This window comes from Linepithema humile, chromosome 5 (genome assembly GCF_040581485.1).
Source record: "Linepithema humile isolate Giens D197 chromosome 5, Lhum_UNIL_v1.0, whole genome shotgun sequence".
Lineage (NCBI taxonomy): Eukaryota > Metazoa > Arthropoda > Insecta > Hymenoptera > Formicidae > Linepithema > Linepithema humile.
The window spans coordinates 22,583,577-22,609,202 of record NC_090132.1 but is presented as its reverse complement, the minus strand read 5'-3'; the positions used below and the strand labels follow the sequence as shown (position 1 = coordinate 22,609,202).

Here is a 25,626-nt window from a genome sequence, read left to right as displayed (position 1 = left end):
TTTTTTTCTTGCAGCTATCATTACGCAGCTTGTGAAAGTTTTAATATAAAGACAATCATACTTGCTCATCTTAACAAAATTAGGCTGGTGCTAACCCAGTTTTTTTTTTTTTTTTATTGATCTAATTGCAAAGTAAACATGATTCATTCTAACACGTGTGATAGCTTGTGAAAGTATTGTGCCTTGTTGCGCGTGTTCCATATTTAACGATATTATTAAATAAATATCGCAGCCTTCAAAAGTGATTGTATATCTTCATTGAAATTCATTATAGAGTAATCTCACAATCGACCAAATAAGTATTCGACCGAACGATGAGGGCACCCCACGCAGACATTTATCGAAATTACCCGAGAGGGGTGTGCCCCCCAAAAAACGTCAGAAAGTTCGATTTTCCATTTCATTGAATTGCTGCTCATCCAAAAACAGATACTTGTAGTAAGAATTTTTAGCGAGATGCGTTTTGACACTACACGAAATGATGTACGCGATAAGTTTGATGTTTCATCGTTGAAATTGAAATTTATTTTATGGAGAGAGCAATGTTCAATGCATTTATAATCTAGGACGCGTTTAAGCGTAGACTGCTGTAGGTTTTGAAAGGAAAACAAATCTTTAACTTATACAAATGCGAATACTGTAAAGCATAAGTGAATTATACTAGCATATAGAGATATATTGAAAGGGACGCTAAGTATAAAGTGTCAATAGTGTAAAGTTTAAGTTATAAGTACTATCTATCTTTGCTAGCGTAAATAGCATTGATACATGTAAAGAATCTCAGAATTTTAAAATGCTGTATTACGTAGGGACGACACATGCAGCTGTATATCCATACGCTGTGTGGTGATATAGACTGGCAATTATACATGAATTTATTATTCGTCTGCTCTTCTCAATAATATCTCTAAATGTAGACTTTTACAATTTTAGGCTTTTATTATAAATAACCACTTCATGAACTTTTTTTTTAGATCATGACATGATTGTGGCCTTAACGATAAAATCTTACGCTTTTTGATACGATATAAGGGATGTCGTAAGAAAATTAGTAATTGTTTAATTCTTATGACTAACCTGTTCTGGCTTGTTATCAAAATTTAAAGATTCTGTCGATATCTTGTTTCACTTCCCCTTTTTTTAAGTATTTATTACCATTTATAAGAAATGTATATGTATGTCAGTAAAATTAAGGACTCATGCAACCAAAGAAGCAAATGCACTTGTCAGCCAATTTGTTTTGAGGTACAGTAGTGGAAGATAATTGAAAAGAATTTATTATTCTAATGATTACTTATTTCTTTTCGGGCAATTCTCTTGTCCACAATAAACACAATATTTCTATGGCAAAATTATAACGGAGGACGAATTTGACAGAAACTTTTCTTATTTAATCGTTCCATCTTTTTTTCAATATATATGGAAGTTACATGTTTAGAAGAATAACGCATATATTTTTTTACTTGTAAGATAGAGAGATAGCAGATGTTCGGCGAATGTATTAACGAGACAAACAAGAAAAGGCAATTGTTAGATTGTATTTTTAGATCTCAGAATTGAGGAAAGCGACATATATACACATATATATATATGTATATATATATATGTATATAATTGTTCGTTTGGCCGCCTATTCGTATACATATGCATACGTATACGTATATATATGTTTATAAGTATGTATATGCATAGGCGAGAATTTGTTCAAAGAATATATTTAAACGGACAATTCACACAAGTGATAAGCAGCAGCAAACGCATTTAATCGGAACACACAGTACCCATTTTATAATCGTGGCGTTTATTTTTTATAATTATATATATATAAAGAATTTGTATATTATGTAGGATATCGTAAGTTTCGTATAACTGTATATACTTGTTTTTCCAAGAATAAAGAATAATGTTGATAATTTGTAAGAAGCAATAACACGCGAATGACGATTCTGTCGACTCGAACTTTGTTTATCGAGAAATCCAAGTCTTCTTTACTACTCGTCTTGCCTTCTTTCTTGCCAAAACTCCGGTTACATTGTACACTTCTTTGTTACGAGTTAGTCCATTTCTTGAAACATTGATGGCGAATAATTAAATGAACAAATTTGTGTGTTTACATGAACATTGTTTATCGCGTTTCGAGTAGTAAAGACAGTACCAATCATTAAACTTCAGCTGCACATATGGAAAGTAGTTTATATATATATTGTTCAAATATACATTAATTTGACTGAATTGAACAGTTACTTGTACGAGCTTCATATATTTATTGTAATTCAGATATAAACCCAACTTTGTATATGTCTGTTATATCTTGAGTAATTGTTGAGTAATCCGAAATAATGATATAATATACCACCAATATATATTGTTGTTGAAACATATTGCGATAATAAATGATAGATTTAATTACAACTACATTGTTTACGTAGTTTACACAATGTTTTAACTAACTTTTTAATGATAATAGAAATTATACTTAGCTATCATGTAATAAATAATTATATACATTAATTAATTAACAAATTTCAAGATAGGAATTAAGTATTTTATAATTTATTTTTAAATGTTCATTCTTCCATCAAGACTATTTTGTATTGTAATGTATTCATCAAAATTCTTACACTGTAAGTTCAATGAAACAATTTCAAAGTTAATGTTCTTTTCTCTCTTTGAGGAAATCTTTTATGTAAAAATATATAATACTTGTAATCTCTTTAATATGTATGGCGTTAACGGGAAGCGATAAATTAATCGGTTTTTCCATTTTCAAGAACTTTTCAGAACTGACTTCTCATTACGATATGTCAGGCAATCTAGTTAGCTTATGACGTCAAACGTTTCCGCATTTCAAAGTGACGTATTTTCTGTAAATGTAATGATAAATAAGGTTATCGATTCTTGTCAACATATTCGTTCAGAATCAGTAATTTTTTCAAGTTTACATGTTCGGTTTTTCCTATTAATCACAATCGCACTCGAGACCAATTACGGCACTGCAACGTTAGCAATACTATCAATTAGTGACACTCAGTTTTCTCGAAATGTACGTCTTCGTCATCGATCATTGTCAATTCCTTAATAAAGCGATTTTTCTAGCAAATATTTTTTACAGGGACTGATATTAATTAAGCAATCTTCGCGTGTCAAACAATTACTGAGACGAGTTATGACGTCTCATATCAATCACAAAAATATGAAATCTTTTGAAAAGTGTAATATACAGCAAAGATACAGATATAGAATTTTAATAGAAAACACATTGCAAGTAGATGCGATAAAAAATGTACTTATTAAATTACAGGAAATTTTAAACAACAACAATTATAGCATTTAATTCACGTCGTACCAAAAGTACACTAAATATTTTAACTTTTATTTATTAGAAAAATAACTTTGATAATGTAAATACCGACAAGAAATAGAGATAAATTTACGAAATGTATAAAATAAGAACTAATGACGCTTTTGAAAATGGCGCCGCAACGGCATCTCGCGGCAAGTCGTCAACTTCACGGCTCTATTTCCAAGAATGCACTGGTTGACATATCGATGTGACGTCAGTCGTCAGACGCGCTTGTAACTTGTAACTGCTTATAACTGTTCGGAGTTCAGTTCGTAGATTTACAGCGGGTGTGCATCCGATAGTTGTCCGAAACCTGCAAATGAAGCGAGCGAATATAATACGCGAGGAGAAGCACGCGTGCAATGGAGTCGAATGATTTAACGTGAAAACCGACGCGATTGATATCGGTCTATGCACTAGCGATTCCTGCCTTGCATCTTTGCGCCATCTTTGTATTGTGCAGTGGCCGCTAGGTTGAGAGCACTGGTGATTGATCGCGCATACTTTACTCAGAATGCGCGTATCGCGTAGAGCCGTAGGTTTCGCCGTCGAATGTAAACAGAATTCTCTCGCGGATATGAAGTGACGTAGACCGAATCGGCGCTGCAACATGCGTGTGTACTTGTGAAATAAACCTAGTGAATCCTCTCATATGCGTGCTCTGGATCCGGATCGTCACTGAGCGTGTGTGTGCGCGGAAGAGGAACGGCACCGATCGTCGTCGACCGCCGCTCCAGGCTCGACCCGTTGCGTGCACTTGCACAGCTTTTCTTTCTCTCCTTCGTTCTCCCTCCTCTTTCTGCCATCATCGTGGTCGCCTAGGATATTTCCGATAGTCGAGACAGGTTCGCGTGCGCGAACCGCCTACGAAAACGGTTACCTACGGCGAGTGTAGTTACGCCGCGATGAGGGATCTTGGTGAGGGGAAATTCGTCGATGGAATTGCATCGACGGTAAGTGATAAACATATTATATATGCAGTCGTGCGATACTTGCTCCATTCTACCTGCACTTGGTCTCTTACTTGTCTCTTACTTCAGTTTCCACGTTTGAAACAAAAGTATCAGTTTCTGCCGCGGAAACTATGTAAGACAAGCAAAGCTTAATGAACAACCTTCGTTCTGTTACTCCTTCTTGGCTTGTCCCCGCCCTCGCAGCACTGTTGAGGTTCGATTCACGCGGAGCGATTAAACGCACATAATCTTGGTTTCTTTTCTCATCATTAGGAGTACGTGCGTGTATACACACCCTCTTTGCCTGCCCATTGACTCTCGTCAGTGCGTACGCATTGTTTCGCTCCGACGCGCCGTGTACATGTGCGTTGTGTGCTCGCGAGCGCGCGAGTGAACATGAGACTTGCTGTTTGTGTACGGAGAGCAAAAAATAAGGGAATAATAAAGCAAAAACATATTTCGCGCATGATGTTCGATTACAATTCTTTTTTTTACAATCCGCGAACAAAACGAGACGAGATTCGGAAAACGTATTTCAGCATATTTTACACAGAATTCGCGACGGAATTTTAAAATCTGTCTTTTTACGCACGATAGTATCTTACATCTTCTTATGCGTCTCACAGTTTTCTTTGGAACAACATTCCACGTATAAAACACGTCGCTGTTATGGATACTTCGTACATATTTCACTTCACATACCAACGAGCACGAAAGAAACTTTCTGTGGTTCCTTCGACGTTCAAAACACAACTCGGGATTTTACGAGCCGATTATCACATTTTGTTCACGGCGAAGGTTGCTGTGCGATCCGTGATGCTACACGAACCGCGTCGTGTATTTTGTTTTTGTAAAGATTTAAGGCGCGTCGTCTCTCAGTTTTACGCGCATCGAGATCGTAGAATATAAATCAGCTACATCGAGCATTAATTTCTTAATTATTACAACTCTATGCTCGTAAAATCATAGAAATTTTCAAAAGAGAAAAGCATTTAATATTCTTTTTGTTTTTTGGTTATTTGTGTATTGTGTTTTATAATTTAAAAACATGAAATTCCACCGGACATTTAAATATTAAATATTTAAATGAAATAGCTGTAATTAAAAATCGTGCAAACAATGCCTTATCTAAATGTAACTTAAATGTGTTTTGACGACGGACGGAATTATTCGTAGGATCTAAACATTACTCATGCTTCTCGAACTATGTGTGTTGCATCTCGATGCACGTAAAATACGAGAGAAAGTGGGAGAGACGACGCGTCTTAAATCTTTAGGGAAACAAGATGCACGACGCGATTAGCGTGTAGCATCTTGGGTCGCAACCTTCGTCAGGAAACAAGATGTGATGGCCGACTCGTAAAATGCCGAGCTGTGTTTTGAACGTCGAAGGAACCACGGATGTGCCTATCGCTTTCCTCAGCATACAAATCAAAGAATGTTTTTGAAACTTTACACGGCAACGAGTTTTAAACACAGAATGTTGTTAAACGTAACTGTGAAATGTACAAGAAGCAAGATGCTAATCTTGCATAAAAGCTTTATTTAAAATTACATCCGGTTGTGCAAGATAGGCTTGAATACATTTCTCAGTTTCGTCTGTTTGTTTGCAAATTGTAAACGGGTTGACAATTGGATAGCAGGTCTCATTTAGCGTTAAATATGACCGGCGGGAATGTGGATCATGTTTGTGATGCGTATTGCTCGTTTTGAACCGTTGACGTGATAACAATGTTCATTTTCCATGGATGTAATTGTACCACGGCATATTCTCATGTCATCCAATACGCTACGCGATATCGTAATGAGATTCGCAGTCGAATTTTCTAGTTATGAAAAAATCGTGCGACCCGCCTTCTTGGATTCTGTGCTTTGCCGTATTCATTTGAACTATAGTAATATAAGCATCATTACTTGGTATCAATATCGATATCGATAAGAATGTAATTAAGTCCCGTTAATTTATAATAGCAATTCTTAGGATCTTGAAATCATTTGAGAACAACTGACGCATTGAACGAAACGTTAATGATTTCTAACGAATCGTCACATAGTATTCAGAGAAGCGGATGTACCATTAAATGATCGTTGTTTTCAGCAATTGCTGGCATCTATAATTAATACCTTGTTTCAAGAAAAGTGTAGAGTCTTATTCGGGCAATATAGCTCCGCACATGCCAGTAATCGATATCGTATGAAATTGCCGATGCTCGTAAAGCTTTAAGAGAGGCATTGAAATATCGAAGGATATGAAATAAAAAAAAATAAAATTCTCACACGATGTAAACATTACGTAAATTACTGAATGTTCAAAACATCTGTTGAATAATTCCAATAGTGCGAAGAATAGTTGCGTTCACTACGCAAATACGAAAGATCGATAAATAAGCAGATAATCGCTGTGCAATTTTTATAATTAGAAAACGTTCGCGGACAAACAGTATTAATTACAATGTAATCCAGTCCAAGATTTCCATTGATATCTCGCGCGATGCGTCGATACGATATTGTCAGCGCGCTCGGTTCAAGTCGCGGAAGAGTGGATTCCCGCGAAGCCCTCGTCTCAGACGTTTTTTACAGAAATCTGTCATTCCGCGTGCGCGAAGATATAAATACACGGCTGCATGTTCTTCGGAAAGGGAGGCGCGAATCCGCCGTGCCAGCACGGCGTGCGGCGACGACGGCTCCCAACGACTCCACGCTTTTCTGATTCGATCTGCGCGATGCACGAAATTATGTATGAGTGACTCTCACCTTTTTCCGCGAATTACAATTTTCGGGGAATACGTATTTTGTTTCGTAATTTTGTTTTCTCGTCGATATTACGCCACGATATATCCGCCTGCGAGCAAACCGAATTTGTGCGTGAAAAATATGTATTTCTTAGCGCACGTAGCACGTAGCATGACCGCTTATCAGCTTAAGTTTGTAAAAGATGTAATGTTACGTCAACGCCTCCCTTTCAGCTTTGAAAACAGAAACGTAGTACAACATAATCAGTCATTAAAGTGTCAATAAGTTTGATGATAACAAAATTTCATTATAAGAGCATACACAATCTTTCTTGTCATTTTCTTATCAATGCTTTCCTATCGTTACCTGTATCAAAAAGATTGTTTATTACAGAATATTATATAAATTAAATGTCAAAAATTCGAAGTTTGCAGCACGCAATTTGAGACATTAAACAGCATATGGTTAGAAAATAATTTATTTTTTTATCGGCTTCAAGCAAATCAGGGACAAGCAAGTTTGCGATATATGTATTAATATTATATATTATGTTTTATATATATATATAATATTCTATATTATATTATGATCTTTTAATCTTTTTTGATCAAATATAAACGAGACTTTTGTGTAATTATTTTTTTTTTACAAAATGTACGATGGTGGTAAATGTTTTAAATTGTATACAAAGTTATTCAATTTCTTATCTAATCTTTATATTTTTGTTCTTATCTTAAATATTAAATAACACTTTTTTTCTCGAGTAGTAATTAATTCGTTGAAAAATTTGTCTTAAAATGTTGAAGCATTAATAATCTTCCAATTATAATTGGATTAATAGTCTTTGACATCACAGTTTCCACGTGTTTAAATAATAAAAAAAAATGATAGAAAATTCTCGCGGCGTTTTCGCTCGTGCAGTATGATCGATCGGAGTATAAAACGAACGATAATGCAATGAGTCGAGAATCAATCGCAATTAAATGCACGGGGCTGTTGAAAAAAAGCCTTCTTATCAGTTTCTCTATTATTCCGTGATTTGCTAACGTCATTGCTGTTGCAGCTCAACAACAGCGAAAAACGGATAAATTGGTCAGGAGAAAACGTCGTGAGATAAGCAGCGATCGATTTATCGGCAAGATAAAACTTGCCGCACGACAAGCGCGCTTGATATCGTTCTCTGATTTCACTGAGCTCTGAACTCCACAAATAAGACCCGATTGTTGTTTTTCACGACGATGGGGTATCGATCGTCCCTTCTTTTTTCTACTCACGCTATGCAGTTTCCTCGAGAAGAAAAAATTATCGCGCAAAATTTATCTCGCAAGAGCGAAACTGTGAAATAATGCGCATAATGTAGCAGACTAGAATAATTTTATAATAATTGGTTTGATTACAATTTCTAGCGTACTGTCGATACGTACGATATCTCATAACACGGTAAAATTAGAATCATTGTTTTATGGAGAAGAAGCGTCACATCTTTATGTTTCATATTCGTTTTTCCTGGACTAAAATTTCCTATTAAAAAGTTAACATAAATTGTAAAGTTGCAAGCGCAATTAATTATTTGAAGCGATTATTTCCGCAGTAACTTCCGCACATGTATAATTAAACAATTAATTTCCGCAGAATCGTTCTCATAGCCAAGTATTCAGATTTAGATATTAAAATTGGAGCTAAAATTATTCCGTTAGAATAAATCATTTGATTATGCAATACTTTGTAAAAATCGATCAATTATTAATGACATTGCGACATTTCTCGTGTAATAGGGCGTAAAAAAATTGTATTTTATTGTACTGCAGCGGCTATTTCATAAACTTATTACTTTAATGTGAAAGGAAAAGATTTGGAATTCGAAAAAAACGATTTTCCTGCTATGTTCTCACCAGTAAGTAATAACACGTGTCTGTAAAGAGCTATTTGCATATCTAAGCAAAATCTTGCTTCTTATCACGGTGCATTATGTAACTCGCAATATGAATAAATTATTTTTTAATGATTTAAAAATTAAAATTACATTTGCTCTTGGGTTATCAGAGAGATTTGTAAACTTATAAAAAATATAAAATTCACAAAAATTTATCAAGTTTTCTTCATTATTTTATACTCTAATACATTAGGTATATAGAAAATCTGTCGATCGATCGATTTTAATTAAACTCGTTGATTGATTTGAACAAAATCCAACTGTTTTCTATGTTGTCATTGTATCAAGCACGAATCTTACTTGTATATCTCATACGGTGATATAAAACACACGTGTCCTGCATATCGAATATTTACATTTGTAGGTTTCTCTCATGGAAGTGTCAATCATCGCGAAGCTGTATTTGTAATTTTGTCTCGACGAAATATAATAACGAATTATCGGAAACTCTTGCTTTAGCTTGGAAACGGCTATACGCAAAAAGCAACCACTCTTCTATGTGTCGCGACCTCAAATTCGTAAAAACCATTCCTTCCCTTTGCTTATCTCCCACATTTCTCATGTTTCCTATATTAGATCACTGGCAAGTACTGCCCTAGCTTAGTCGTGTTGTAGCTTGAACGCAGTTCACATCTATAATTTTACTGTTTCACTAATTTCTCTTTGTGTAACGAACTTGACGTAGTATTGCTATAGCTATAAAGCAATTGCTATATAGCTTACTGAAAATTTTAATCCGACTTAAATTGATTTTAATTTATAAATGTTTATTATCTTTTGGCGAAGATTTTATTGAGATGTAAGATTCATTGTGAAATAATTAATCTTTTCATATATATTATTAATATGTCGCTGTAAAATTAACATCAAATGTGCTGAAAAGTTTAAAGAGATAGTTTTATAATTAATTTATTAAAAATGGTGTTATATCGCTATGTTTTAATTTTAAAATCCACTCTTTAAAATCCGCTCTAAAAATCGAATTTATTTATTTTTCAGTGATGAGAATGTGAAATGTCTTCAACCGACATAGATTCGAGAAGAATGCATGAAGAAGCAAATCGGTGTCTGTTGCATAGACGAAGCATTGCGTCGAGACATGTTGGACATCGATACGCATTGGATGTTCCTACCATGTCGGAATCTTGCGTTGCCCATGGCAGTTTCATAACATACAACATTTGGGGTGCGTCCAGAACTGATAGTGCCGTCCTGTCCGAAAAAGACACTGTTTTAACGCAAAAAAAGCAATCGAAAGACAACGAGTCTCGATTGACAAAGAACATTTCTCGTAGCGTCCGTTCAACTAAGAAATACTCGTCGAGTGATAAAAATGATGCCACATGTGAATGGTGGACGAATTATCAGTGGAGAAGAAATGGTTGGACTACCATGTATCTTTTCTTCATCTGCTTACTATCATGCGCAACATTTTGTGCATCCGATTATGTCGATTGCTCGCACGGATTGGATATGCTAGGGAGTAAGTATTTTTTTAAATTTATTTCTGCATGTTAAATTAAATCGCGATGAATGAAAAGTGTAACTCTCTTTTGTCTCATTTATCATCACAAACAATGCTACTAAGCTAAACAATTGAAACAATTATTTGTTGTATATAATATAATTTTAGTTTGATAAATTCAAAATCTGTATTTACATTATAAGACAAAGATGATATATAGAATTTATTGTCAATACGCATTATCTCTCTTTCTCTCTGTCTCTCTCTCTCTCTCTCTCTTGCGTATACATGGTGCGTTAGATTTATAAATAAAACATATGTCTTATCTTTTCTTTTGGAATTCTAGTGTAGAGCTAAATGCATATATCTATATTTAATGCGGCAGCAGTACAGTTTACGTTGAAATTACGAACGCTATTCAAGTACACTGTGCGTGCAAATATTTCCATTTTGTGAAAAACACATTTTAGACTGTTGTAAATCTACATACATTAAATGTGCATGCAAATATAAAAATTGTACATAATTTATGAATTAAAAGTTAGAATATAAATACTTAATAAATACTTAATATTTTTTTATAACTTTTAATATTGTACAAATATTTCCCATACTATAACATTGTAAATTTTACCCGACTTCTTATAGGGACCTGGCCAGAAGGTGACATTGTGGTCGAATATGGTAAACCGTTGAAGATTTTTTGTATATTAAATCAGACGAAAGTAAATGAAAAATATCCAGATAAAAATGCTTCGAATCTTTCTTTCTATCGTAATGACAAAAAAATGCCCCGAGATTTTATCGAAGTAATCAATGAAACAACGACAATGTTGTACATCGAAAAACCAAGGCCTGCTATTGACATGTATGTGTGCAAATTACGAATAAAGGAAAGTCCTCGCAGAACCGAACCAGTTTGTCTCAATAGTGTTGCAATTGGAAGTAAGTAACAAAATATTGTTTTACATATTCTATTATGTATGATACCTCAAGTTTTAATGGTATCAAATTGTGCCAATGTATTTTATGAACGAGCAAAAATACATTATATAAAGAAAAGTTGTAACAGAAGAATTTTAAATAGAATAATATTTCTATTTATTAATTCTCTATTTTATTTCTATCATATATTTCGTATAGAATTTGAAAAGTTTTATATGGTAAAATATACGTTGCACTATTTGTTATTATATTATAATATTTGTAATCTGAATGTTATATGTGATATAGAAAAGAAGTACACAGTCATCTTGATAATCACTGATAAAGAAAGGGAAGGAGGAGAGCTAAAACTAAAGATATACAGCTAAAGTTAAAGCTAAAGTTTGAAAAGAAATATACTATATGATATTAAATGTTAATAAAAAATTACTTCTTATCTTATTGGACTATAAAGTGAGGCATTTCTATTTATTACCAAGTCGAAAAGAGCAACATGCGAAATATATGATGCAAATAATTTTAAAAACATTCTTTTCTTATGAAATTGATTTCATTTTGTTTTATTTTTTGTGTTTTGCAATAGCCGCTCCTGAAGCACCATCTGAGATAGATTGTAAATCCAATAATTGGGAAAACTTGACCTGTAAATGGGTTCCAAAGCACAATTTCGTTCAAACGAAACATGCGATAGCGTTTAAATTGCCGGGGAGAGTAGGTGCACGAACAATACATCCTTGCCCTGAAAAATATGCGCATTCGATGGAAAACAAATGCATGTGGGATTTGACCACTGATCCTATATACAGACAACCGTACCCACATTTTACAATAATGATGACCATACAAAATGTTTTGGGAAATCTTAGCCGTAACTATGATTTTAATCATTACGCTGCTGGTATGTAAATCTTAAATATTATTATTTATACTATTATGTTGTATAAAAATGTTATACAATAGAAAGAAATGTAACAATAATTTTTGGATGTGCTACATGCTACGTTTGAAAGTAACTATGTTGCTATAATTTCAGTTATCCCTGCACGTCCTGTAAACGTGTCGGTGGTTAATATAACAACGGACAGTGCAGATGTGGTCTGGAATGTTCCTTTTCCGATGACTAGTTTTCCACCTGGTTTGCATCACAAAATTTTGGTTCAGAATCAATGGGAGAGTAGTAATGAATGGAAGGTAGGATTGCAAATATTTTTTATTATAAGTTAAACATTTTGTTGATACTATAAAGAGCGTAGCTTGCCATTACAATAATAATTTTGATTAAACTTTGCCCACAGCTTATCAATATTACAACTGATATGCACGAAATGCATCGTGAACATCATCTTGCCGACTTGAAATACGCTAATACCGCATATGATATTCGAATTCATCTAAAGAGTGCGGTGGCATCAGATATTAATTGGGGTGAATTTGCTTCTATTACGTTCAGGACGCTGTCAACATGTAAGTGAATTTATTAATTAGAAAAAAAATCTAGCACTTTAGTTAACTTTATCATTTGTGCACAATTGATTCTTTCACTATCAAATACTTAAATACATGCTTTTTATATTTATTACAACAGCAGAACCAATTACACTAAAATCAGTCATGTAAATACTTGTGCAATAGTACTGATAGAAAACATTTAATAATTAGATAATTAAGTTTCTTAACAGAAAAGATTAGTATAATGTAGCGAGAAAAAGTGAAGAAGCAAAGGGATTTTTTAAAAGGTTTATTTTTCACTTAATTTTAGTACCTGGGTGTCCACCAAAAACTGATGTTGGCAGTTTTCACATCATCGAGCATATCGCTAACAGGGACGTATTTCTATACTGGCAAACGATACCGCAGACTGAGCAAAACGGCAATAATTTCATGTATCTTATTAATGTGGAAGATAATAATCACAAGGTACTGGAACAAGCCAATACAACCAGTGGATACTATCAATTCAAGGGACTCGGAAATTCTAATAAATACCATTTTACGATCTCTACGGTAAACGAAGTTGGCGCTAGTAGAGAACGTACAAAAATAATTATACCGACTAAAGAGGAAAGTGAGTATATACAGAGGGGCAAGTAATAAAGAAAAAAATGCAAGGGTAGCGTTTAAACGTATTAAAAAATAAACACTTACTTTTGCAGTGCCACCGGAACCGACACTGTTTACGAAAATCGTTTTCAATCCTGGAGCTTATGAATTGTCTTGGAGGCCACCGATTGCAGTTGAAGATATTATGAATTATACGATTTTTTCATGCGAACATAATCGTGATTCTTCTCAATGTGAAGTACGTTCTTTTTTTCCACTATTTGCAAACTATCTTCTTTCGAGAGTTTAAAGTACCAAATGATATGTTGACAGGGTTATTTGGACTGGGTACACATACCCGGAAACAGCACGGTCCACAATATGACCGGCCTGAATCCAGAGAAGACGTATCAATTCGCGATCGCTCTGAACACTAAGAGAGGCAGCAGTGGCATGGTGTGGGCATCGTGCACAGTAATTCACAACAAGGCGATTAGCAAAATGAAGTCTGTGTGGATCAATCGTATTGGCTCGGATTACATAGAAGTCGGCTGGAAACTCGATTGCTCGGATCGCATCGGAATCGTCGACGGGTTCATCATTTACTATTGTCCCATCAAGTCGCCGCACAACACCAACTGCAAAATTCCCAAGCAGAACGTCACCACCGAAGCGCACCAAATGCAGCGTGTCATCGACAATCTAATACCCTACACTACGTACATGCTGTCAGTCGCGGTGCTGACCAAGGGTGGCGAAGGTTTGCAAAGCGATGCACTGTACAACACCACCCTTGAAGCGGCGCCGTCCACCTCGCCGTTGAACGTGACGATCACCGAAGTAACTAACACGACGATGTATATAACATGGGCGCTGCCACAAGCGATGAACGGTGTGCTTAGGTACTGTGAGGTCTACTACAACGAGCACTCGATAAAGGTGGAGGAGAAGAAGAATGATGTTAAATTGACGGGTCTCTTAGCGTATAAGAATTACAGCGTCAGCGTCGCCGCTTGCACAGTGGCGTGCAGTAAGAAGTCACCGACAATATATAAGCTCACGGAAATTGGTGTGCCTGGTAAAATTGCCACGCCCAAGGTGCGCTTTATGAACTCCAGCCAAGTACTTATCACGTGGGACACGCCGCAAAATCCCGCTGCCCCGGCAGCGGAGTATTATCAAATCGAAATTTCCCACAGCAATGAAATTCGGAATATTTCCGGACTAGGTGAGATTTGCGGCTAAGAAAATGTAGCTAAATTCAACTGAGAAAGAGATTCCTGGTTAAATACTGTTATTGTTTGTATTTCAGAAATGCAACTACCCATTCCCATTGATTGTAAAGCCAGCGGCCGAGATCAGGCGTACAAGTTTCGAGTTAGAGCTGTCAACGCTGCTTCTAACGACACACATTTGAAGGGACCCTGGTCCGATCTCGGGGAAGGATATTGCATCAGCGATGGTGAGTATATTTTATTTCGTACCGGAGCAAACGAAAAGAATTATTATTCTATCTATGTTTCTATCTATGTGTAGCAATTATTTAGTAAAACGTGATATATATAATACAATAATCTTGCGATAGAGATGCTGTAGCGCGTACTTTACTGAGAAAAATATTCTAAAAAGTATTTTCAAAAATAGTTTGTTACATAGTTTTTGAATAAAATAATGTTCTCAAAATAGACAAAAATACAAATACTTACTGCAGAGATATAAATATGTGTGCATATTTCTGCTCGCTTTGTGTCATTTAAAAAGAATTGTTGATTTTTTACATAAAAATATCGGCCGGCCGCTACGCTGTCGAGAAGTCTTCGAAATGAGAAGACTATAACGAACGAGAAAGATAGATCACAAACATGTTTACACATACTTTTTCTTACATATTCCGTTCTTTTTATATTTTGCATTGTTTTTTTTTTTTTTTTTGCGCAACAGGACCATCGTTCGGAGTATGGGTCATTATATGGGTCATTGGTGGAGTTTGCATGATAGCATTTCTCTTGTGCCTCTGGTATACTTTTAAAAGGTAAAGAAAATTGTCTACGTAACATACTTTTCTGTATTTTACAAATTACAATTATTCTAGTTACATCATTTAATATATTCATACTTTTCATATACACAACATATCTTATGCGTTTACAGAATATGGTTGAAGTGTCGAGCTATGCAAGATGTCGAAGTAAAACTTCCGCCTGGACTCGCTCCAAATATGGTGAGACACCTCTCTATCTTCAATTTATTTATACTTTGCAATGTTTTTTGATTTCGCGAGCGCTTTTCCACTCTGTGAAAATTACAATGTACTTACACAAGCTCTGTCTTGTTCGCGTAGAAGCTGCTTCAGAAGGTCGGCGAGCAACATATACGACAGTCATCCGCCGATTCGAGTGCTCAAGAATCTGTCACTTCCTCGCTCACAGCGGAATCTCACGTTGGCAGCGACAGTGGCACCGAGGTGGATTCTATGGCAGTGTCGCCCGACAAACTGCTGGAGACTCTAACGACCTGGGAGCCGATCCACTCCAGTCTGCGGCAGAGAAGCGTGACGCGAGAGCCAGATTTAATTTCGGACACTGTAGCCGATTCCTGGAAACCATACATCACGGTTGCCAAGTCGGGTGAGCCGGTTCATGGCGAAACTCTGTCGCTGGTGCGACCCGCGCCCAATCTGGCGGACAACACAATCTACACGACTTCGCAGCATACATGGTCCAGCGCTGGTTACATCAGCATGCCGTCCTCCGAGGAGTTATCGAATAATCCGAGCCCCATATTGCGAGAAAACGCTATTAACGCTGGAAGCGACAGCAGCAACAGCAGCGGTAGTAGCAACAGCAGCAGCAGCGGTAGCAGCAGCAGCAGCGGTTTCAGTGCCATTGGTACCGTTCCTAAATCCATAGGAACGAACTTCGAAAAGGACGATGACGTCGGCATAATGGCGGGCACCGTCGACGACGCCTTAATACCGATCAAACCGAAGACGAAGCCTACGAGTGATATGTATGTGACTTTGGCTTCGATGGAACAGATGGAGAAGCCGAAGATGGCTATCAACATCTGCGATGTGAACAAGCTGAACGCGTGTGTCGAGTCGAACAAGAAGTTCGAGCTGGACAAATTGACGTCGCAAATCAGTATGCCTGAGAAGGCGACGACGACGACGACAACGACTGCGACGACGACAGCGACAACAACGACGACATCCAAGCCGTATGTTCAGATAGGCCTAATAGACACAGTGCTGCAAAAATCGTTCGCACAGAATACGACTGAGCAGCCGGTGCAAAACAACAGATGAGAGCTGAGAGAGAAATACTAATTATTCTTTTTTCTGCAGCGCGATAATATTGTTTTGAAAAATGAGAAAAAAAAAGTTCGAAATAACGTTATCGGTACACGCTGGAGAAAAAAGAATCGTTAATTTATAATTATTAAGCTGAAATATATATAACTTTTATATCAAAATGTGCTATATTTCTTCCTAAATTATATATCTTCCTAAAGAAAGATACTGTTGATAATTTGTGTAGATTGTAAGTTAAGAATAATCTTATCTCTAAATGGTAAAAGATTTTTCATACACAAATCATGCGTTAACATGATACATCTTTTATTTCCGCCTTAAGATGTTTACAAAAATATCAATTTCAACAGAACAAAAACTGCCATTGCTTTGACATTAAAGTTCAACGTGGCACTTTAATATAGCTGCAGTCATTTCTGGCACTATTTCCTTGCGGAATGTATGAAGTTTCGATTAATTTCGTATCTTTTGCAAAATTATGCAGAACAACGTCAGAACATACTACATATTATATATTTTGTGTACACAGTTACACAGATTACCTCCCAACACACACATCGATTCTATATTTACTGTTTGATAAATCGCGCAAATATATGCAAATAAAATTAGCATGTTTGTTTGCATATTTAATTTAATCTCTGATTATACTTGGAAATATTTCTCTTGCTTATTAATCTAATAACGGAATATTGTTCTCTTAGTATGTATAATCAATCTCTTTATCTAATTAGTTTTAATTATCAACTTGTCATCGAGCGTGCATGTATCAAGTAAATTTTCTTGGAACTAGAACGATCAATGCTGCTTTTCAGCTTGGAATTAAATTATAGGAGTATTTCAATATTGCATTCACATTTTATTCACTCAACATCAAACGCAATCAAGTTCATTATTAAATACCGATATATGTAAATATTAAGATCCACCATTATGTATCTATGCACATATTTCAGTAATACCCTTGTCAGGACGACATGATTGTTCTTGTTCCAAGTTATTGTAACGAATCCCTTGAAAGTAAACGAAAACGAATAATAATATTTGCCAAGTATCGCTTTTGTCGTGTCTGAAGCGAAACGTCGATTAGCCGACGTTACGATTTGCCTTATACATATTTTTACAATGTATATATACGTGTGAGTGCGAGTGAATGTGTGTACGTATGCGTATGTGTGAGTACATATATTTATAACGGAGTTGACCTCTGGCCTCGAGTAGTAGGAACATTGCCATATTGATTTTCTCTATCCTAAACTTGTTCTTGCCTATTCTCGCTTCTAATATACGTTCTGTTTTTCGATTTGTTTTATATCGTTTACAGAGATTTTGCGAATAATTTCGTTATTGTACATATACATTAAACATCCATTTATGAAAATCTGCGTAAAATTTATTCCGATCGCTTTTCCGACCGATTTATTCTAATTCGTTTCAATCCGTCTCGCGAGGATTTTGTCTGATGAATTGGAATGAATCAGTCCGTAATCCGCTACTTATTGTTGCGACAAAATATAAAATTGGATGTATTTTATACTTCCGATTAATATTGTCAATAATTCGAAGCCACGAATCGACGCGTTCGATCGCGATTTTGATTCGCAATCGCTATTGAGAGAGGTACGGGTGGTATCCAAAGAAGAACAATTGTGTATCACCATTTCTCTAAATATTATAGGCATTTTATTTCTCCTAAACGTGGGGTATGCAAATCGTTTCTCGTGTCGCACGCAAGGCAAGAGTAACAATTATAACCAGAGATTAACAGGCTATAATCTACAACTTATCGCCTAATTTCGTGTTAGTGTTTTTCTCTTCTTAAATAGGTATGTACAGTGGATTAGTCGCCTGTAAATTACGGCAGTCCCGCATCTCCGGGAAAGGTGTATAAATAGTTGCGGATGATATATCGTTTATGGCGGGCACACCGCGTATACAATTTTGCTACTATAAGGGCACAACAAATTCATTGACTAACGTGCATCAGCACGCGCACGCACTACACGGTACGCGCTAGTAAATAGTCAAACGTATATATGTATATAAAATTTATATGTAACATGCGCAGTGTTATGAAACAAGAGCTTAAGAGCATAAATTTTCAAAAATTGAGTGTGGCCAGACGATTTCCGCCAAAAGTGAAAAATCAAATTTCCTCGTAAATTTCTCATAATCTTCCTTTTTTTTTAACATTCTTGCGATCCTTTTTTTTTATAATTTACGTTATACGCAACATACATATATATTATTTTTTTTTTTCTCAATATCATTAAAACGCTCATATCACTTACAAATGATAATGCTAGAACTTACTGAAAGTAGTATTTAGTGGACAGATACAATTTCAATTAGCACTCCGGCTTGCAAATTATACACACGACTAGCATTTGTATCTATAATAGTGGTCAACTTATGGTTTGCGTGCATGGTTTTGCTGGCGTGCACAATCTGGCAAAGTGCCTCTTTCTCAACGCCATTCATCTCACGTAGGCTCTATGCGCAAGCACTCGAAAAGGAAAACTATTATTACGACAGTTAATCGGATACATAAACTCAATTATGTCAATTCCAGGGCTGAGCAGAATATTTCTGATATATAACTGAAAAATATAAGATATGCTGTTTGAAACAATTGTGTATTCTATTTGATATTTGATTAAATATCACAGAAAAAACTTTTGCTCAACCCTGTTGGAGGTTTCTAATATCGATTATTGGGTGACTGCTAGATCAGTGTGTTCATTATGACGTTATTAACGCATTCCTTGCGGATGATTAGCACGATAACAACAGAATCACGTCGCGCGGATCTCTCTACGAAAAGGTTGAACCATAAATAAAATCTTTTATCGATTTTATGAGGAGAGAACGTCAGTGGGATAAAAAGAAAGCTGACTTCAAGTACAAAGTCAAGGAGGAAGGGTGGTTGACTTTTTTTTTTAATATTTGTGAAGATGTGTAATGTTGAGTGAGTGTCGCACGTGCTAGTCAATGCCACATTTTACTCGTCCATTGGTTTTTTAGTAGCTGAAACAGATTGATAGTAGGTGGATAACACAGATAGGCGCACACATCGAGTAATTAATCGCTCTCGTGCCGGAGTTTCAAGCTTGATACTAACCGATAGTAATTAGGCTTGAACGGACCGGCTTTGTTGAGGCCCATGTACTTGGCTTGTTCGTCGGTCAATTCCGTCAGATGCGCGTCGAATGTGGGTAAATGCAGCGACGCTACGTATTCATCTGCATATCGACGTTATGACTTAATCTTTCTAATTTTAATACACTATACATATGACGAGTGAAATTACAGCGAGTATAAACTAAAAGCAAATCAAATACTAGAATAGTGCCAAAAATTTGTGGTTAAGTTCTTAAGACATGAATCTAAATAAAAAAAAGGGGGAATCGAACAATTTCTTTCTCAATAAGAAAAAGTATATCATGTGTGTGTATGCGTGAAAAAATTCATATATATAATACTGATTATTTTAATTAATAAAAATTACTTCAAAACACCGTGTAATTTTTGTTTTTCACTAAATGCGATGAAAAGTGGCAGTGTTAATTTTAGTATCTATGTTTGTACGTACCCATTTTCTTTGGCAGCAAATAAACGTCGCTCTTATATCGTCCTGGTGGCGCGTTAAATAGTTCAATGAGAGCTAATGCTTGCGTAGCGGCAGTAATCGACACCACAAAGGATGGAATACTCGAGCACGACAAGTTCACCAAACGACCTTCCGCTAACAGGATGATGCGCTTACCGTCCGGCCAGATAACATGGTCTACTTGCGACCTTACTTTCTCCCAAGTCAAATCGGGCGTACGTAAACTGTTCTGTTGAGAATACACTTCATCAGAATCAACCGTTCGAGAATCAAGCGACTGCAACTGCCCGTCGCGGAACGACGCTGAGTAAAAAAAAAAATTAAGTGTAACATACGACGTCGATCTCCGTGTTGCTGTGACCCATGTTGCACACGATGCATCCGTTCTTCATTTTGTCCATGTGCTCGCGCGTAACTACGTTTTTATTGCCCGTCGCTGTAATAACAATGTCTACATTTCGAATCACTTCATTGAGTTTCATCACTCTGAAGCCGTCCATGCTGCAAACGACACACACACATATGTAACATATACGTATATTATTTCTACCGCTTGGCGGCCAACTATCTAGCTAGTTTTTCTATCTAGCTAGTTCTTCTATCTAGCTGGAAATTAATTGCTCGTGCAAGCGCGCCTTACCTAGCCTGCAGAGCGCATATAGGATCGATCTCGGTGATATATACGATGCAACCCAAGCCCTTGAGAGCTTGGCAACATCCTTTTCCGACCTCCCCGTAACCGCATATCACAACCTGCTTCCCGCCGAACATGATGTCGGTAGATCTTTTCAAACTACAAGTAATAAATTCGATAAGTGCTGAAAACTAACAAGTGTCGCATTCAGAATAAGCACAAGATATATCTTAGATCTTTCTTTGAAATGAATGTAACTCACCTGTCGAGAATGCTCTCGCGGCAACTGTAAAGATTGTCAAATTTTGTTTTGGTCACGCTGTCGTTCACGTTCATCGCGGGGACTGACAATTTACCTGCCTTTGATAATTGATATAGTCTGTGAACACCCGTGACACTCTCTTCGACGATTCCTACAATACATTTCCATCGTTTTTTTATCTGTTTTTATAAAAAAATTTCCTACTTTCAGTCTTTAATTATGATGATCCTTTCGTACTACCGGAAATCTTTTCCATTAGAAGAAAAATCTATGATAAATTAAAATATAATATTGCATAGAACGACAAGATAAAGAAGATAAACCTTGAATCATTTTGAACATGGCGTTGTATTTCTTGAGCATTAAGTGCGTAGCATCACCACCGTCGTCTAATATCATATTAGGCTGCCAATTCTCAGCCGCTACGCATTTATCAATGCACCACCAGAAATCTTCCTCGGTTTCGCCGCGCCACGCAAACACCGGATACCCGGCGTACGCTAATGCCGCGGCCACTTCGTTCTGCGTGGAATAAATGTTGCATGCCGCCCATCGCACTTGCGCACCCAATTCCACTAGTGTCTCAATCAGAACGGCAGTCTGCGCGTTGATATGAGTGCATCCCACGATTTTGGCGTTTTTCAGTGGCTATATAATGCAGATGTTAGTGAAATCTTTCTCGCCCATTGAACGAGAAACAGGATCATTGAGAAAAGACTGATGAATTTTAATATGTTAGTGTTCACAGCGCAGTCTTAAACATTTCCGGGAGAATTGCGAATTTAAGAGATGTTTATACATAAATACATTCGTTAGTCTATCGAGTCAATGTTTAATTTTAACCAATATTCCTCCTGTCAGCATAAAGGAAGTGAGTCACACCTTGTCATCCGCCGCGCGTTTTCGCAGTGCCATGATCCCCGGCATTTCCTGCTCGGCGATCTCGATCTCTCTGCGACCAAAAGCCTGCTGATTGATGTTGCGCACGCAGAAATCCGTAAAGCCCTTCTCCGCCTTCTGGATCTTCTCGCGCGGTGACACATCATCCTCGTCGGACGAACTTCCTGTATAAGAGGCTAAGGTAGCGCCAAATGCCGAAAAACATCTATTATTAGTACCACATCAAGGTGCAAGTGCATATTATCTTAATGGAGCGGCTAGAGCAATCGCTAGAGAATCTATGTTATTTGTATGCGTGTTGTGTTGATTACATTATTATTTGTAATTCTAAGCTATTAGAACACAATAAGACTACATATCGAGTATAATGTAACAAGTGTATATGTTAATGCTCACAAATGCAACAGAAATGTAAACTAGTGTTAAAAGATATTAGTATGATGTTAACTAAATTGCACGCTACAAGAAATTTCTTTCAAAAAGCAAAATCCACACAAAGATTTGATACATGATTTTGCTACATCTAGAACAGAGTTACATGAATACATTCGTACCAGAACTGTAACTATCGGTACTGCTAGCTGACAAAGAGCGGCTCCGATAACGGCTGGACTTTTTCAGCGCTCCGGATTTTGAGTCCTAGAAATCAGAGGGTACAGTTAACGCAAAGAGTTGTGAAACGCGTTTCTCTCACTTAAAAGGCCGCGGTATGTTAAAAAAAACAAACTATAATATAAACTGAAAGTGCGTATATGAAACTAATTTGCTGAATACACAGGTCAATATGGACGATTTATATCTGTTATAAAAATAATTTTACATCATTGCGCGACAAGACTAGCATACTTTAAGTCGGACTACTCAAAATGTGACATCTACGAGAAATAGAATACACGCGGAAAGATCGCAAATTGTAATTTAATAATGATACAATCGTCTCAATATTAGTCTGTGTCGTGTAATTGATAAGCGAGAATGATAAATTGACCAGCACGCACGACATTTATATAGCAAGAAAGTAAAGCAGCTCTAAGGAAATAGCAAGGATTGTTCTATGGCATTGGGTACAAGTTTACTTTGTGTTTTATACACATATGCTCTTACTTACTAATTTTGTTCTCGCGCCGTGAAAGGCATTATTTGATGCCTCTAGGCTCTGAAATCACAACAACCACCATTTCATGATTCAGATGCATCAAGTGTCTTCAATACAGTCCGTAGTTTGGTACTAAGCTCCCAAAGAGACTTGTGCTCAAGATATTTTGGAATTTGTATTTGCACTCAATTTCTTACTCTTCAGTTTTGCATCTCGCATGATTTCTATCTTCGAATCATGGATTAGCATAACAATCAGAGCAATATTTATTAACGTTATAATATTGCAAAATACTTGATAAATACAATGTAATTTGCTTTTGTAAATCTTTTCTTTGGAATTTTGTCATCCCATCAGCTGGAATGGTCAATTTAAGCAAATGCTAGTTTATTCAATATATGTATATGCTATCCCCTTTAATCGCTTCTCAGTTATCGTTTGCACTTAAAATAATTCACATAGTGCTAATTGTGCCACGCCTAAATGGTATGTCTAGGCTTATGAGCGATGCATGAGTGATTGGTACCGAACCTACGGACTACTGTGTGAATAATGCTCTATAAAATAATATAAGCATCTTAAATGCCAGGTCATAGGCACTATGTGTAACTGCATGCACTTACTTCTTCAAGTTGCTATTGTTATTTTAATTAATAGAATATGTAATAACAGCTTGTTATTTGTGCTTTAAAAATAGCCATTAAAAATGCATAGAAGAGAATATAAAGTGTCAAATTTTGTGCATTGAGACTGTGAATATAACGTTAAACAATCTTGATCTTGTTCTTCTTGTAAATTAAATAGATTTTTGTCAAATGTTACTTATTTGCCTCTGATAACGTAAACAATGTCTGTGTTTCATTACTTCTTCAGTGATTCATTTAATAAATAATAAAAAAGTAAAACAAGCAAAAAAAATTTCTTAATCTTCGTCACGGGCTGCAAACAGAAGTCTCAATATGCTAACAAGTACATAAATAGATAGCTTTTAACCAACGCCCATTCATCAAAGAACATGTCAATTAATACCATGTGCCCAATTACGTAACAACCACATGTGGTCACAAGACTTTAAAGGGTTGGGCTAGACGTAATGCATAAAAGAAACACAGGTGAGGAACTGATAAAGAGACTGACAGAGACAAACAATGGTAGGAAAAGGAGGGAGAGAGAAAGAGAGACGAAGACAGAAGGGAACCTGATGTAAATAAGACGAAGAAAGAAAGAGGCAAACATCATAATTTCTCATTTCACCGAGACGAACGACACTCGATATAAAGAGAAATATCCTCGACGACGTTCCTCACATTATCAGCTCGTAAATCAGTCAACTCCGTCGCAAGAACGGCGGCAAATACGATAATCGTGGCAATGCAGTCGTTGGATTACCGCGACCGTTATTCTTACTGCGCAAGGCGGCCCGATTTTTTTACGTTACGTTAAAGTTTGGCGTGATTTACCTTCGTGTTAGACGCTGGATCGGTGACCGGACCGTCGGTAAGTGTATTTCTCGTCTCTTTCCCGGACGACGTGTTGTTCACACCATCCCCGCTGTCAGCCATTTTTCGAATGCACGATTGCGATGCTCGTCGATAGGCCGCCAGGCGTCACTCTGTGCGCGCGGATCAGGCTCGTGCCTGCATTTACGTCGTCCCTCAGCTCGTTCTGATACACTTAACGGCAATCGATATTAGACATGTGCGTTATATTTCTATATACTTTTTGCATTTAAAATTAACGTATGTTCTTGGAGAAAAAAAAATATAAAGCGCAACAAACACATTTTATTGTCGGATAACTTTTCCTCGTTGACAATATGCTCCTTTACATAATAAAAATATTGTGTATATATATATATATATTGCAGAAAATAATCTATAAGAGGAAAATTCTATTTCTCATAAAAAATGATTTTATAAAATTAATAATTCCCAATCTTTTTTATATTTTTAATTTTCAAAACTGGAGATAAAATAAAACATTTTGAGAACTTTTACAGTGTCAATGAAAAGCTTAATGTTAAATTTTAATTTAGACCACTACTTTTCCAGGCATTATAGAAACTTATCATTTATTTCTCACACGCATTATATAGAAATTTATTTTTGTCTCATTTCGGCGCCTCGAGTATTCGGGCTTGAGCCTTGGTGGCTATTACTCGAACGGAAAACATTCGTGTCCGCCGATGCGTGCCCACCCAGCAAGATGGCTCCTCTACGGGGCGACATTCGGTGTTTGACGTAAAGTTATTTACACACCTGGGATCTCGCACCACTCTCGGGAGACGTGCCAGCCGTCGCGTCAATGCGTAGCAGTGCCGCACGAGCGTAGAGGAAGCGTTGTTTCACGGTCACGAGTCGCGTCAACGTAAACGTCACGCCGCAACGTCAACGCCGCCG

General features: G+C 36.5%; 3 protein-coding genes and 1 long non-coding RNA gene across 10 annotated transcripts in view; 2 read left to right on the top strand and 2 right to left on the bottom strand.

Annotated features, from left to right (window-relative positions):
- The window catches only part of LOC105676118 (membrane-associated guanylate kinase, WW and PDZ domain-containing protein 1-like), a 9,716-nt gene extending 7,304 nt beyond the window's left edge, over positions 1 to 2,412 (top strand). For both annotated transcript variants that reach the window (XM_012373764.2, XM_012373760.2), the window contains exon 12: positions 275 to 2,412. In XM_012373764.2, coding sequence (XP_012229187.1) covers positions 275 to 439 — 165 coding nt within the window. In that variant the 3' untranslated portion in view covers positions 440 to 2,412. The remainder of the gene's footprint in view (positions 1 to 274) is intronic.
- Positions 1,895 to 3,871, bottom strand: LOC105676120 (uncharacterized). Its single transcript, XR_001101355.2, has 2 exons — positions 3,738 to 3,871; positions 1,895 to 3,656 (listed from the first exon to the last, which is right to left on the bottom strand). It is a non-coding gene; the product is annotated as an uncharacterized lncRNA (long non-coding RNA).
- Positions 3,578 to 18,106, top strand: dome (domeless). Of its 2 annotated transcripts, none has more exons than XM_012373757.2 (13): positions 3,578 to 4,296; positions 9,962 to 10,445; positions 11,076 to 11,372; positions 11,956 to 12,270; positions 12,406 to 12,563; positions 12,668 to 12,836; positions 13,132 to 13,437; positions 13,526 to 13,671; positions 13,746 to 14,640; positions 14,725 to 14,874; positions 15,354 to 15,444; positions 15,564 to 15,633; positions 15,754 to 18,106. In XM_012373757.2, the coding sequence occupies exons 2-13, from the start codon at positions 9,977 to 9,979 to the stop codon at positions 16,717 to 16,719; spliced, it is 4,032 nt and encodes a 1,343-aa protein (XP_012229180.2). In that variant the 5' UTR covers positions 3,578 to 4,296; positions 9,962 to 9,976; the 3' UTR covers positions 16,720 to 18,106. The 2 variants fall into 2 exon arrangements, with proteins under 2 accessions (XP_012229180.2, XP_012229181.2); XM_012373758.2 differs by lacking the exon at positions 3,578 to 4,296 and adding an exon at positions 9,569 to 9,761.
- On the bottom strand, positions 17,011 to 25,626 carry LOC105676119 (adenosylhomocysteinase-like 1). 5 transcript variants are annotated; one of them, XM_012373766.2, is made up of 12 exons: positions 25,486 to 25,626; positions 24,688 to 24,900; positions 23,240 to 23,287; positions 22,686 to 22,770; positions 22,114 to 22,307; positions 21,555 to 21,879; positions 21,232 to 21,382; positions 20,976 to 21,128; positions 20,671 to 20,836; positions 20,318 to 20,564; positions 19,847 to 19,967; positions 17,011 to 19,752 (listed from the first exon to the last, which is right to left on the bottom strand). In XM_012373766.2, the coding sequence occupies exons 2-12, from the start codon at positions 24,787 to 24,789 to the stop codon at positions 19,746 to 19,748; spliced, it is 1,599 nt and encodes a 532-aa protein (XP_012229189.1). In that variant the 5' UTR covers positions 24,790 to 24,900; positions 25,486 to 25,626; the 3' UTR covers positions 17,011 to 19,745. The 5 variants fall into 5 exon arrangements, with proteins under 5 accessions (XP_012229189.1, XP_067212310.1, XP_067212311.1 ...); XM_067356209.1 differs by having other exon boundaries at positions 17,011 to 19,967; XM_067356210.1 differs by having other exon boundaries at positions 17,011 to 19,967; positions 22,114 to 22,295.

Bases quoted from the DNA above. Each gene is read 5' to 3' on its own strand.
- dome (XM_012373757.2), top strand. From the start codon at position 9,977: ATGTCTTCAACCGACATAGATTCGAGAAGAATGCATGAAGAAGCAAAT. The intron at 12,271-12,405 runs GTATGTAAATCT...CTATAATTTCAG, and splicing joins TTTTAATCATTACGCTGCTG to TTATCCCTGCACGTCCTGTA. The intron at 12,564-12,667 runs GTAGGATTGCAA...CTTTGCCCACAG, and splicing joins AGAGTAGTAATGAATGGAAG to CTTATCAATATTACAACTGA.
- LOC105676119 (XM_067356209.1), bottom strand. From the start codon at position 24,789: ATGGCTGACAGCGGGGATGGTGTGAACAACACGTCGTCCGGGAAAGAG. The intron at 22,308-22,685 runs GTACGAATGTAT...GCGCTACCTTAG, and splicing joins TACCGATAGTTACAGTTCTG to CCTCTTATACAGGAAGTTCG. The intron at 21,383-21,554 runs GTTTATCTTCTT...AATGTATTGTAG, and splicing joins CATGTTCAAAATGATTCAAG to GAATCGTCGAAGAGAGTGTC.